Source organism: Otolemur garnettii, unplaced genomic scaffold (genome assembly GCF_000181295.1).
Source record: "Otolemur garnettii isolate 467f Iridium unplaced genomic scaffold, OtoGar3 scaffold00091, whole genome shotgun sequence".
In the NCBI taxonomy this organism is placed as follows: Eukaryota; Metazoa; Chordata; class Mammalia; order Primates; family Galagidae; genus Otolemur; species Otolemur garnettii.
The window spans coordinates 3,731,411-3,745,180 of record NW_003852486.1 but is presented as its reverse complement, the minus strand read 5'-3'; the positions used below and the strand labels follow the sequence as shown (position 1 = coordinate 3,745,180).

Here is a 13,770-nt window from a genome sequence, read left to right as displayed (position 1 = left end):
AAAAAAAAAAAAAAAAAAAGTTCAATAATGGACAAACAGATTAAAAAATATGATATATACACACAATGAAATACTATTTAGTCACAAAAAGGACTCAAATCCTGTTATTTGTGACAACATGAATGAACCTAGAGGACATCATGTTAAGTGAAACAGCCAGGCACAGGACAAACCCCACATGATCTAATTCACATGTGGACTCTAAAAACATTGCCCCATAAAAGGAGTGAGTGGTGATCACCAAGGACTGAGGAGGGAGGGGAAGGGAGGATGTCGAGAGGTTGGTCAACAGGCACAAAGTTGCTGTCAGAGAGGAACAAGCTCTGGGACACCAATGCACAGAAGGGTGACTTTAGTTAATGTACTACATATTTCAAAATAGCTAAACAAGGCCAGTTGTGGGGGCTCAAGTCTGCAATCCTAGCACTTTGGCAGCCCAGGGCAAGAGGTAATCCTCCCAGGAGTTTGAGACTAGCCTGAATACAAGTGAGACCTTGTCTGTACATCTGTACAAAAAAATAGAAAAATCAGCTAGGTGTAGTGTGCCATTCCTGTAGTCCCAGCTACTTAGGAGACTGAGACAGAAGGATTGCTGGAGTTCAGGAGTTAGATGTTACAGTTAGCTATGATAATGCCACAGCATTCTAGCCTGAGCAATGAAGTGAAACCCTGCCTCAAAAGAACAAAAAATAGGGCGGCACCTGTGGCTCAAAGGAGTAAGGCATCGGCCCCATATGCTGGAGGTGGCGGGTTCAAACCCAGCCCCAGCCAAAAACAAACAAACAAAAAAACAAAAAGAAATACAAAATTATAAAGTGCTTTATCAGTTTGAAGTATTGCTTATTTTTGACCTTGTGAACTGAAGTCCCATTTGCGCTCAGACAATATGTCCCTGTGATCATTTAAATTTCCCTCCTGGCTTAGCGCCTGTGGCTCAAGTGGCTAAGGCACAAGCCACATACACCTAAGGTGGAGGGTTCGAATCTAGCCCAAGCCCACCAAACAACAATGACGGCTGCAACCAAAAAATAGCTGGGGCTTGTGGCAGGTGTTTGTGGGCCCAGCTACTTGGGAGTCGGAGGCAGGGGACTCGCTTGAGTCCAGGAGTTGGAGGTTGCTGTGAGCTGTGATGCCACAGCACTCTACCCAGGGGGATAGCTTGAGGCTCCATCTCCAAAAAATAAATAAATAAATAAATTTCCCTCCTCTGGCTCCAGTGATATCCTAACAGGCCTCACACAGATCTGCAAGTTCCAGCTGGACTCTTCAGAGTAGCTTTGTGCGTTCCTCACTCATCTCCTGGAATCCTCATTAGGACCCTTAGTTCCATTTCCTCCCTGCCTGCCGTCCTCCAGGACTGTGACCTGCTCTGTTCCCCACTGTGGCCTGGCCCTCTTAAAATCTTGTGCCGAGGTAGGAGTGGAGCTGTTGCACATACGGAATTTGGTCCACAGATGAGATGATTGCTACAAGGAACTTATCAGTCATGGCGAGCAGGTTACGCAGGGAGATGTCCAGTCGTCTCTGGACCTCAGAGTGGCTCAAGGCCTGGTCTAGAGTGACATCATAGGGCAGATGGCTGTGGACAGAGAGAGACAAGGTATAGCTGGAGACCATCCATGGCCTCCCTTCTCTAGGCCCCCTCCTTTACAGCCTTCACCTCACAACCAGATCTTAAATAGATGTGCTAAGGGCAGCCCAGCATGCCAAGGGGGAAAAGGCTGGAATAAGGGGAAGGACTCAGATAGGACTGGAGAAATATGGGTGAAGGTGGAGAGGGAGTACCCATACGGAGGCTGAAGGGTGTGGGAAGAAATGGAGAACTGGACTCTACAGAAAGACCCCTAAGGGGCACAGATAGAAACCAGGGGGCAAATAATCTTTGGCAATTGGGACACTGGGGGAGGTTTGGCCAAGACTTGTAGTTCTCTCACCTAAGCCTCACATGCCATCAACAGCAGCCACCAAGACAGCCTGCTTTCCTCAGTGGCTATGTTTCCTTAAAACCTATAAGACCTGAGTGATGCCCCAATCTATAAGGCCAACCTATTTTTCCACTATCTCATTTACCTATTCATCTGTAAATCTGAATATTAATCTATATCTCCATCAATAGGAGTCCATACCCTAACTCCACACAAATGCACAAATGTGACATATCATTTCAAGCACTGACACAGCAAGTAAGCACATTTGCATATTTATCTGTGCTCATTTTATGGTAAGCCCACCAGGTCTGGAGTCATTTACATCAGTTCTAAAAGGCCACCTTACTTACTCCTATAGGGCTAGTGTCATAGCTGTGTGAATCACCACACTCATTTCTATGCTACCTTTTAAGTATACCTGAACTTCCCCCGTGAGGCCCAAGATGCAGCTGCCCCTGTGATCCCTCTTACCTGCGCTGCCCCGTCTGGGCCTCAGTTTGGTTGATCCAGCTCTTATATAGGTGGACAGGATCTGTGTGGACACTGGGCACCTTGTCTTCCAGCACGTCCTGGACCACTTTGCCCAGGATTTCCCTCAGGGCACTCTGTCCCCGTCCATTACGGTAGAACCTCACCACCAGCCGCACCACAGTTGGGTTGCCTGTCACCACCTCCTGGGGATGCTCTACTTTTGACCTGTGGTTTAAGAAGTCAGAAGCTGATCTCTTGCCTCTGTGTAAGTCAAATAGCTGCTTTTTCTTTTTCATATTTTGGCTCTTCAAAAGCTGCTCTGGTGGTCCCCCTCTAAGGAATGTCCTGATCTCTCTCATCCTTTATGATAACATATCAGCCCAGGTTCTCCCACTGTGCTGTGCCAGATGTCTTACAGTATCTCCACAGGAGATGGAGTGGACCAGACCACTCTGGTTTGTTTCGATCCATAAACCTCACCAAGTTGTCACCTTATGAAGGAGACAACAGGGCATCTCTTAACCCATTCTCTTCCCTCTGCTTAGCGTATGAAGAGCCTACTTGATCTCCTCCTGGAGCGCTGTCTTGAACAGCTGGAGCAGGAGATAGGCCTCTCGGCGGCTGGAGGCATAGTTGTACAGACTGAAAATCACTGCCTCCATGAACTTGGTAGTTTTGTTCTGTGGCATCTGAAAGATCAGCCTGGCCAAATAGATTGGTTGAGTCTGCAAGCAACAAGAGAGAGAGGAATAGCTGACAGTGTAGTTCAAGGACGAATGATCAGAAAGGAAAGTCTTTTCTGATCTGACAGGAACTCTAATGAGAAAGCACTGCCACACTTTCCTAAGGCACTGGGCACATTCCAGAGAGACTGGGGAAGAGGTTGTCTCTTCCCTGGGGATAAAGCACTAGGATTACAGGAAAGGACACCTTACACAGAGGCAAAGCCACAGACAAGAAGGCTTCAAGGTCCCAGGCCTTCACAGGACAGTAAAGACTCCTCCTACCAAGCCCTCTGCTCACCTGGAGCAGGTAGAAGAGGTGTTGGTATGCTTCTAGCTTCTGCCGTTTCTCTTTACTCAGCGACTTTAATCCCTTCTGCTTGTCCAGAACCATCATATCTGAAAGCTGTTCCTTATTCTTCTTGGTCAGCTTCTTGCAGTGGGAGACTACCTCCTGCAGGGCCAGGGGAACAGGTGATAGAGCTGCCCAGATCAGCAAAGCACAGAACTTAAGTCTAGAATCAGCGCCTTGAAGAGCTGGGGCTTTCTGCTATTCAAGGAAAAGGCATGAGCCAGAGAGATAAACAGCTCTGGGTAAAGAGCCCATCCCGCTGTCCTAGACTCCAACTGGCACCTCTGCTTTCACAGGGGTGAGCCTCCATAGGGAGCTGGGCTGCCAGACTGGGGCATGGCATCCACTTGTTCTTCACTATTATTTCTTTTTCTTTTTTCTTTTTTTTGTAGAGACAGAGTCCCACTTTATCGCCTTTGGTAGAGTGCCATGGTATCACACAGCTCACAGCAACCTCCAACTCCTGGGCTTAGGCAATTCTCTTGCCTCAGCTTCCCGAGTAGCTGGGACTACAGGCTCCTGCAACAATGCCTGGCTATTTTTTTGTTGCAGTTTGGCCGGGGTTGGGTTTGAACCCGCCACCCTTGGTATATGGGGCTGGCGCCCTACCCACTGAGCCCCAGGCGCTGCCCATTCGCTATTATTTCTTCTTAGAAATAAGTACTGTGGGCTTTCACTGTGGGCTCGGCACCTGTGGCTCAAGCGGCTAAGGCGCCAGCCACATACACCTAAGGTGGCGGGTTCGAATCCCCAGCCCAGCCCGCCAAACAACAATGATGGCTGCAACCAAAAAATGGCCAGGCGTTGTGGCGGGCGCCTATAGTCCCAGCTACTTGGGAGGCTGAGGCAGGAGAATCGCTTGAGCCCAGGAGTTGGAGGTTGCTGTGAGTGTGATGCCATGGCATTCTACCCAGGGGGATAGCTTGAGGCTCCGTCTCAAAAAAAAAGAAATAAGTACTGTGGTACACGTCAGAGGTGGTGATGCCGCTGTATCCCTGCTACCCTGACACTGCATGTTGGTATGGTCATTCACATCTTTCTCCATATTTGGCCTGGTGAGGTAGACATGCTCATCACTGCCAGTTTGCTCATGAATAAACAGACATAGAGGTTAAATGACCACCTGTAGTCTATCACCAGGAACAAACAGAGCCAGATACTCTGATTCCATCTGCTGCTTGTGCTACAAATGGCTTCCGAGAATGGCAGAGGGTCACAGAACAAGAGGCTCACCAAGGTGATAAAACCCACACTATTTTTAAAAGATGTGATTAGCGACCAGCAGCAGTTGGTTTGGGAGAAGGGGTGGACAGGAGGGCCTGTCACCTGCAGGGTGATCCGGTTCTTCACTAGCAGGCCAATCTTGATATCCATGGTGTTGAGGTCCTGCTCCAGCTGCTGATTGGACCGGATCTTCCTTACTACTTCTTCCTGGAGCTTCAGTAGCTCTGCCTCAGCCAAGAAGTCCTGCTGGCTTTGATTCAAGAGATGGGCAAATCTGCGCACCACACTGAGAGGGGGGTGGGGAGCCCGTGCTGGGGGTACAGAGGCAGCATCAGGATCAGGCAGGCCTCACTGGAGACCTTCTGCCAGCCCCACCCCAGGGTTAGCCTACCCTTAGCTCCCAGCCTCAGCCCTCACTGTTCTGCTTGCACTTGGAGGGCCGGGGGAAGCCTCCTAACCAGGCCTGACCCCAGTTCCTTGTTTTATAACTGGGGAAGACGTAAGAGCTGTTCTTCCCCTGCCTCTGGACTTCCCCCAATCTGGGCTTATCCCAGGACACCCCACACCAAAACCAGAACCCTTGATCCTTCTGAAATCCTCTCAGGCCTCCTTGTCTTCTCTGATTGCCCACTCCTACTGGGATGACCTGCTCCCCGCCATCCGGCCCCCACTAGCATCTACTTGGCCCTGCCTAACCTCACAAGGGTCCTTTGTCAGGAGTATCTGTGCACAGTGGAAAGCACAGTGGGCAGGATGGGCTTTATGGCTTTATGGTGTGGGGAGGTCAGAATTAGCTGGTGATTCTCCTTGATCACTTTTGTAATTGGTACTTGAAAAAACAAAACAAAACAAACAAACAAAAAGCTGCCTCTCAGCTGAATTGCAGGGAATAACAATAAAACAACAATCAGGGGATTTCTGGGCAGTGCTGTGGCTTAAAGGAGTAAGGTGCCGGCCCCATGTGCCAGAGGTGGCGGGTTCAAACCCAGCCCTGGCCAAAAACTGAAAAAACAAACAAACAAACAAACAAAAAATCAGCTAATATTTACCATGGGTAGCATGTTCTATAGCAGTATGTAAAAGCACTGTTCTGAGTTCTTTTACATACTTAAAACAACCTTCTGAGGTGAGTATACTATAATCACAGATGAGATCACTGAGGCAGAGAGGGTAAATGACTTGCCCTAGGTTATACAGCTAGTAATAAATGAAGGAGTCAGATTTGGAGGATGAATAAAACTAGGCCCTGTCCCCAAAGGCAATCTAATAGGTGATTGAGACACATAAGCCACAGTTCACTGCAGTGTGGTTAGTGCTTGGAAAGGGGCCAGCACAGAGAGTTTTTGGGAACAAAAGCTGGCCACCCAACCCCACCTGCCGAGTTGAGTGTTGAGGCCCCAGAGAAATCATGAAAAGGAGGAAAAAAGGGTGAGTGTGGCTGTTTGGGAAATACTGCAAGTCCACCATGCCTGGGCGCAGTGCAGAGGGTTCAGGGAGAGAGGACAGGAGGTCAGTGAGATCAGAGGTACAGGTAGAGGGCAGGTCATAGAAAGCCTTGAAAATCCTGATGAGGAGACTAGATTTTATCCTCAGGGCAACAAGGAGGCATGACAGGTCTTAAGCAGCAGAGTGATAAGATCACATATATGGGTTTAAAGGATTAATCTGGCCATAGTGGGAGAATGGATCTCTGAGGAGTGAACAGGAGTCTGAAACAACTGATGGCATCTTGTATTTGATGAAATACAGCATATAACTCATTTTATCCTCAAAACAACTTATAAAGTAGGTATTATTATCTCCACCTTATAAAGGAGAAAACTAGGCCAAACAAGTAAAGTTACTTGCTTAGGACCACATAGCCAATGAGTGGCAGAACTCTGAGTAAGTTTGGGGGCTCATAAAGTGGGAGGTAGGACCAGGAAAAACAAGTTCTTCCAGAAAAACCATGAACTGAAGAGAAGAAAAAGAAGATAAAGGGTGGCCAGGGCAATGACAGGAGCACAACAGCAAGAGACGAACTAGGAAATGGCCCAGCTAGGGAAAGGTGAGTTGGGGGGGAAGAAGCTGGTAGCCTGGAAACAGATGGCTCATGTGTCCATGGCCAGAGAAAGAGCAGGCAAAGCCCCTGTGAACAAGAAAGAGGGAAGGAGGATTGAGGCAGTGAAGCAGAACACTCGTAAATGGAACATTTAGCCAGAAGGCCAGAGAGTAGCCTCATGGCCAGGAAGAAAAGGGGCCTACAACTTCTGGAACCCAGGGGCTAGAGGTAAACACAGAAATGGACTACTTGTCCATTTCACCAAAATAAATTCCTAAGGCTGTGCTTCTGTACTTGAAGGACCTGGGCCAGGAACAACTGAAAAGGACCTCTTTAAGGCTTTAAGTGCACATGCAGCTCACTGGAAGTACAGGGCAGGGAATGGTACTCCCTCAAGTGCTTCTCCTGTCCCCAGCACCACAGAATGACTGCCTACCTTGCCAGGCCCTGGGTGTGCTAGACCACAGAGGCTGGGAGGAGGAAGGGCCATGGACAGAGAAGAGGGCAAAGAGGGAGAAAGTGGGAAAGATTCTTCCCTGTGACAAAGCAGTCTGTATTTGGGGTGAGCAGAAAGGTTCCACATTTCTGTACAGACAACTTATGACCACTGTCTCCTTATATGCTGTGCAGTCCCAAGAGGGACATCTAGATCTACCTGGCCCTGTGAGGTCCTGTCTTTCCCATTAAGCAGGGGAAGGTAGCACAGACAGCTCACCTAATAGCCTGTAGTCATCTCGCGCTTTCCTGGCTCGGAAAAATGCCTGGATTTTCACAATGGAGGTGACCTGCCATGAACATAGACAAGAATAGCTGCTAACTGCTCTCATGAGTAAAGGCTGGGCATGTGGGCACAGGAGCAGGGCCATACTCACATTCTTCTGGAAGTAGTGCAACCGCCTCAGGTATTGCCTCCGAGCTGCCCACATCCGGGCCCAGGCCTGGATCTGGGAGAAGATACGGCCTCAGAGCTCCAGGCCTGGCCACCCTCCGTCCCTGGCTGATTCAGCAAACTCCAGCGGTTACAAAGTGAGAGGACTAAAAGCTTTCTCAGATTCAAGACAGACAGGAAGCTGCTAAACCATTATTGGTACCTTGATTATGGCATCCAGGTTTGCCTTTAAATACTGTAGCCGCTGCAGGTAAATCTTCCGCTGTCTATAACCCCGCCAATAAGCCTGCAAATCAGGAAGGAAAAAAGAGATAGTCTTTGCAGCTCTCCCTGGGCTGGAGAGGCTTCTGGGAAAGGCCTTATCTTGGAGGGCACCTAAGTAGAGGGAGAGGAGAAAGTGACCTGGTTCTCAAAGAACTCCCACCTCAGACCAGACAGCTGCACACAGGCAGCCACACCCTCTGCCACAGTCCCTGGCCCTGGCATATAGCGCCCCACAACACCTCCTCACAGAATCTCAATGGAAGACACAAGCCTAAAAGACATTACTGAAGCATGCACCCACTTACCAACTTCACCAAAGCATGTATAGTATCACCCTGGAAATACACTCCTGCACCCATGTGCAGACTACCCTCACTCTCACACATAACCCTGCTCACCCACACACAAAGTGGGCAGGGAGCAGTTGGGAGAGGCCCAGAGTCCTATGCCTACCACCTCTGCCAGTGGCCACCTGGGCAGCTGCAGGTCACTAATGTTCTCATAACTCACACTTCTCTGCACAGTGACACCATCCAGCCTAGCCCTAGCTCTTACACATCTTTTCAGGTCCTCAGTGATTCAACTGTCAATTTGATGGCCTCTCCCTGTGGCTGGTCTACAATAAACGGTCCAGCTGACCATCTCCTCTATAAATCACACCCTCTTTGGTCTCTAAAACACAAATCTCCTGGTCTCTTCTCATTGTGGTTCCTTCCTAGGGACCTCTTCCCTTTCACCCAAAGCTTGTGTTGGATTATCTTTCCTAAGGGATCACTTGGACTATCTTGCCCTGAGCCCCACATTATCTAGAAGTTCTTTTTTTTTTTTTTGTAGAGACAGAGTCTCACTTTATCGCCCTCGGTAGAGTGCTGTGGCATCACACTGCTCACAGCAACCTCCAACTCCTGGGCTTAGGTGATTCTCTTGCCTCAGCCTCCCAAGTAGCTGGGACTACAGGCGCAGGCTAAAATACCCGGCTATTTTTTTGTTGCAGTTTGTCTGGGGCTGGGTTTGAAACCTGCCACCCTCAGTATATGGGCCTGGTGCCCTACCCACTGAGGCACAGGTGCTGTCCATTATCTAGAAGTTCTTATTATTTTATTTTGTTATTTTGAGATAGGGTTTCACCCCGTTACCTAAGGCTAGAGTGCACTGGCCTCATCACAGCTCACTGCAGCCTCAAATTCCTGGGCTCAAGTCATCTTTCCATCTTGGCCTCCCAAAGTGTTAGAATTACAGGTGTGAGCCAGTGCACTCAGCTTCTAGAAGTTCTTTTTTTTTGAGGGAAAAAAAAGCTCAAGCTTTCACCCTGGGTAGAGTGCCATGGCATCATACCTCACAGCAACCTCCAACTCCTAGGCTCAAGCAAGTCTCCTGCCTCAGCCTCCCAAGTAGCTAGGATGACAGGCACCTGTCACAACGCCCGGCTATTTTTTGGTTGCAGCCATCATTGTTGTTTGGCGGGCCCGGGCTGGATTCAAACCCGCCACCTTAGGTGTATGTGGCTGGTGCCTTAGCCACTTGAGCCACAGGCGCCAAGCCAGCTTCTAGAAGTTCTTGACCATCTGACCTCACATTCTCTATCTGATTTTCTTCTTTTTTTTTTTTTTTTGAGACAGTATCATTATCGCCCTCAGTAGAGTGTCGTGGTGTCTCAGCTCACAGCAACCTCAAACTCTTAGGCTTAAGTGATTCTCTTGCCTCAGCCCCCAAGTAGCTGGGACTAATGCTCCACTATTTTTTTGTTGTTCTTGTTGTCATTATTATTTAGCAGGCCCGGGCCAGGTTCAAACCCGCCAGCCCTGGTGTATGTGGTCGGTGCCCTAACCACTGAGCTATAGGCACTGAGCCTCTGTCTGACCTTTCACTGGTCCCCTACTTTCTTAAGGATTCTAGGCTCATCAGACATTTTGTTTTCTTCTAAACGTGCCATGATTTTCTACCCTGAACCTTTGTTTACATTCACTCTTGTCCCCAGCCCTAACACTACCCACTGAAATCTTTTCTGTCTTTTAGGGCCTTCTTGAACATCTTCCACTGTGCAATCCTGGAGGACACTCTACTATTCACACTGTCATAGTTTGGGGAGATTTAAGAGCACTCACTTTCACCTAGTTGTCCTACCAGTCCTTCTTAAAGCCAGTTCTCTTCCCAGGATTTTCCTAAGCTTACACAGTCCTCTGTTGGGATATGACATAAGAGGTAGCTGGCTCATGACACCAGCTGTCCATGTTGGAGCCTAGAGGCCAGGAAGCCCCCATTCCCACACCTGCTGCTAGAACTCTTTTCCCTCCTACTTCAGCTACTACCCAGAAAGTTGCTTTGGGAAAAGGCAGAAGGGTGGGCTCTCTGCACTTACCCCTTACTCAATCCCCTCCAGGCTCCTTAAAAATTAACTCTCCTGGGTGGCGCCTATGGCTCAAAGAAGTAGGGCGCTGGCCTTATATGCCAGAGGTGGCAGGTTCAAATCTAGCCCCGGCCAAAAAAAAAAAACCTCTCCCAATTTGGATTGGTCAGAATTCAGGACCCTGGTTGGGGTGGTTCTGGCCAGAGTCAGAGCTTTCAGAAGAGATTCAAGTCTCAGCACACCTAGGAAGCCTCATTTCTGATTCTCACTTAGTAGGAAGGCAAGTGGCCTGAGGCTCGGGGCTACTTCTCTCTGTCTCCCACGGCCCAGGGCAGAGCCCACACAGCTCCAGCACTAGTGACCAATGCACCCTCCAAGTCCATCTTCCTGACAGTTGATTGGTTTTTCATTTCCTTAGTGTAAAATTCCAATCTGGGTTCAGGAGGGAGACAGTTCTATGATTCAGACCACAAAATTCAGTTTACTAAAGTTCTGTATTGAGGGACCAATGTCCTGAAAATAACCTCTCATAAGTGGCTACAACCAATGGAACATCTACCACACCAAGGGTGCATGTAATTTTCCTACTTAATACTCACAATCAACGTGAGGGGAGTGTCATCATTACAAAGGGGGACATTGAGTGTTGGAGAGGGCTTAGATAAGGTACCCAAGGCCATGTTACCAGCAGTAGTAGGACGAGCAGGCACACTCCAGCCTTTGACTCCAAAGCCTGAGCTTTCAGACTACCCCATGTGCCCTAAACAGGGCATAACCAAGGCCATTTGCCAGTCTCAGTTTGTACATCTGTCTTCTCTGGAGGTCCTCTGGCGTTGTCTTTATGCCCCTACTATTACTAGGTCTAATATCAACTATATTCCGGTTCCTGCACAGGGACCCATGTGATCACTCAGCTGGGGGTCCATGCCTACCTCCTACCCTTGCCCAATGGCAAGCAGCAAGCTTTGTAGATACTAGGCATTCAGAACCATTTGTTAAATTTTTTTTTTTTTTGAGACAGATTTCACTTTGTTGCCCTGGGTAGAGTACTGTGGTGTCATAGCTTATAGCAACCTCAAATTAGTGGGCTCAAGTGATTCACTTGCCTTAGCTTCCCAAGTAGCTAGGACTACAGGTGTCTGCCACAAGTCCTGGCTTTTTTTTTTTTTTAAGAGACAAGGTCTTGCTCTTGCTCAGGTTGGTCATGAACTCATGAGCTCAAGCAATCTACCCTGCTCAGCTTCCCAGAGTGCTAGGATTAAAGACATGAGCCACCACACCTGGCCTGTTTGTTAAATTAAAGTAGCTTCACATTGTCCCATGAGGGCCCCTAGACCACATCTGCCTGGGGCGGTCTCTGTTCAGCTTTTGTCATTCTTGCCCCAGCTATCTTCCTGGCTTAACCCATGTCCCTGTTACTTGTGATCAGGCCATAGTGGACAAGCCACAGGTTGGAAGAATAAAAACGGGAAGGCCTGGTGGAGAGGAAAGGCAGAGACTCTTTTTTTCCTATGGGTAGTCTACTCCCTTTCTAACTCAGAAGTTCTCAACCTGTAGGTCACAACCTCTTTGGGGGTCGAATGACCCTATCACAGGGGTCACCTAAGACCATCCTGCATATCAGATATTTACATTATGATTCATAACAGTAGCAAAATTACAGTTATAAAGTAGCAATGAAAATAATTTTATGGTTGGGGGTCACCACAACATGAGGAGCTATATTAAAGGGTCACGGCATTAGGAAGGTTGAGAACCACTGGTCTAAACACTATGACCTCTTCACGACTCCTGCCCCAGTCAGCAAGTCCTCCTGATGCCTTATTAAATTTTACTTCCTTTGGGAAAGGAAGCTAAAAAGCAACTCTCATACTCTCTGGATAGTGATGATGATAACAGTAACCAGCACTTATACGATATTCTTATCTACTTGCCAGGCTGTTTATAAACACCTTAGATATTATCTCACTTAATCCTCATAACAACTTTATAAGGTCAGTGCTATCAATTATGCGTATTTTTCAGAGGAGAAAACTGAGAGACCAATGAGCAAAGTGAGGGAGAGAGAAAGTAAGTAACCTGCCAAGGCCAGCAGCTAAGAGGTGGCCAAACTGAGATTCAAACCTAGGTAATCTGGCTCCAGCATCTATGCTTTTAACCACTACTGTTTAGAGGCCAAAAGATCATCCCAACTCCAGGCAGTAAAAGGAAACGGGAGCTCTGGGGTTCCAATCCCTGAAACAGAGCCTGCCACCTGGATCTTGATGATTGCTGGGAGCCAGATCCTCAGGAAGTGGGAACGCTGAGCAAACTTCTGCCGAACTAGGAAGCCGCGGAGATGGGCCTGGAGCTGGATGACAAAGCTGATGTTGGCCTTCCAGAGCTGTTGGCGGTCATGAGCAGCAGTGACCTTGGTGATGACTGACTGTGGAGGCAGGACAGGGCACATGGCCTTTGGTGGATTCAAGCCCCTTTGTCAGGACATCCCCATCTATGACCCCCACAATTGCAGGGGCTTCACCACCAACCTGGATCTCCCTCCGAGTCAGGTGGGCGGTGTTGAGGCGGCAGCCAGGGGGCTGCTCCCAGGTGCCCTGGAAGGTCTGCAGGTGAAAATAGTAGGCAGTGCCATCCTTCATGTCATGTTGAACCCAGAAAGCCGCATCTGCTAGGCAGGGATCAAGTAAGCAGAGAAGGTTCAGAGGAGGCAGGAGGTGGCTAGAGCAGCAGAGGAGAGGAGAGTCAATTGGGGGCCATTACCTGTGCACCGTTTCTTTGCTCCAGCACTTTCCAGGGCTCGTTGGTAGCTGTCTGCACAGTCAGGAACTACTCCTCGGAGGCCCACAGCGGGGTTCCTCAACACCCGCTCTGTCTGGTCTGCCCTGCCCTCCTTGATGGCCTGATTGATGGCAGCCACACCAAGAGCCACTGACGAGGGCATCGAGAGACAGCAGTCAATCCTTCCCATGAGCCCCTCCCACTAGGGAGGGTCTTGGTGAAGGACACAAGGAATATCCCAGTGGACAGACACATGTGGAGAGCAACAACTGTGCTTGGAGGAAGAGGCTCCTGAGGGAGGTGTGGTGGGGTTGGCTGGGAGCAGGAAAGTCAACTAGTCCAGAAGCTTAAAGGCAGGATATGGGAAAAGAACTACAGGACAGTCTCTCAGGAGAAGAGAGTCCTAAAATGGGGCTTGTTTGGTATACCACCTGCCTTACTCCAGACACTGATACTAACACCATCAGCACCCCAAGCCAGTATGCCAATGTCTACTTGCACTGACCCTGCCTATTTTCCTCAGATCCTGCCAACATCACTGCTTCCGACCAAGTCTAAACACTCTCTAGCCAGAGCTAATGGAACATTAGAGTCCAAACTCAAGTTACCAGAAAACACGAGATATGTTTCTAGACACTATGCGATCTCATATGCTCACACTGCAGGGAGAGAGCCCAAAGGAAGGCATAGAAGGGGTAAGCAGGTAGACTACAGACTCTCAACTCCTGAGACTTTCTTTTTTTTTTTTTTTTTT

The 13,770-nt window shown here is 48.8% G+C and overlaps 1 protein-coding gene across 1 annotated transcript in view; it reads right to left on the bottom strand.

Moving 5' to 3' along the window:
- Nucleotides 1–13,770, bottom strand: part of IQGAP3 (IQ motif containing GTPase activating protein 3) — a 46,096-nt gene that overhangs the window by 8,634 nt on the left and 23,692 nt on the right. Inside the window, exons 17-27 of the mRNA XM_003795251.3 lie at nucleotides 12,999–13,166; nucleotides 12,767–12,906; nucleotides 12,493–12,663; nucleotides 7,830–7,913; nucleotides 7,611–7,682; nucleotides 7,454–7,523; nucleotides 4,800–5,008; nucleotides 3,423–3,575; nucleotides 2,961–3,124; nucleotides 2,400–2,624; nucleotides 1,439–1,579 (exon numbers count right to left, since the gene is read on the bottom strand). Coding sequence (XP_003795299.1) covers nucleotides 1,439–1,579; nucleotides 2,400–2,624; nucleotides 2,961–3,124; nucleotides 3,423–3,575; nucleotides 4,800–5,008; nucleotides 7,454–7,523; nucleotides 7,611–7,682; nucleotides 7,830–7,913; nucleotides 12,493–12,663; nucleotides 12,767–12,906; nucleotides 12,999–13,166 — 1,597 coding nt within the window. The remainder of the gene's footprint in view (nucleotides 1–1,438; nucleotides 1,580–2,399; nucleotides 2,625–2,960; nucleotides 3,125–3,422; nucleotides 3,576–4,799; nucleotides 5,009–7,453; nucleotides 7,524–7,610; nucleotides 7,683–7,829; nucleotides 7,914–12,492; nucleotides 12,664–12,766; nucleotides 12,907–12,998; nucleotides 13,167–13,770) is intronic.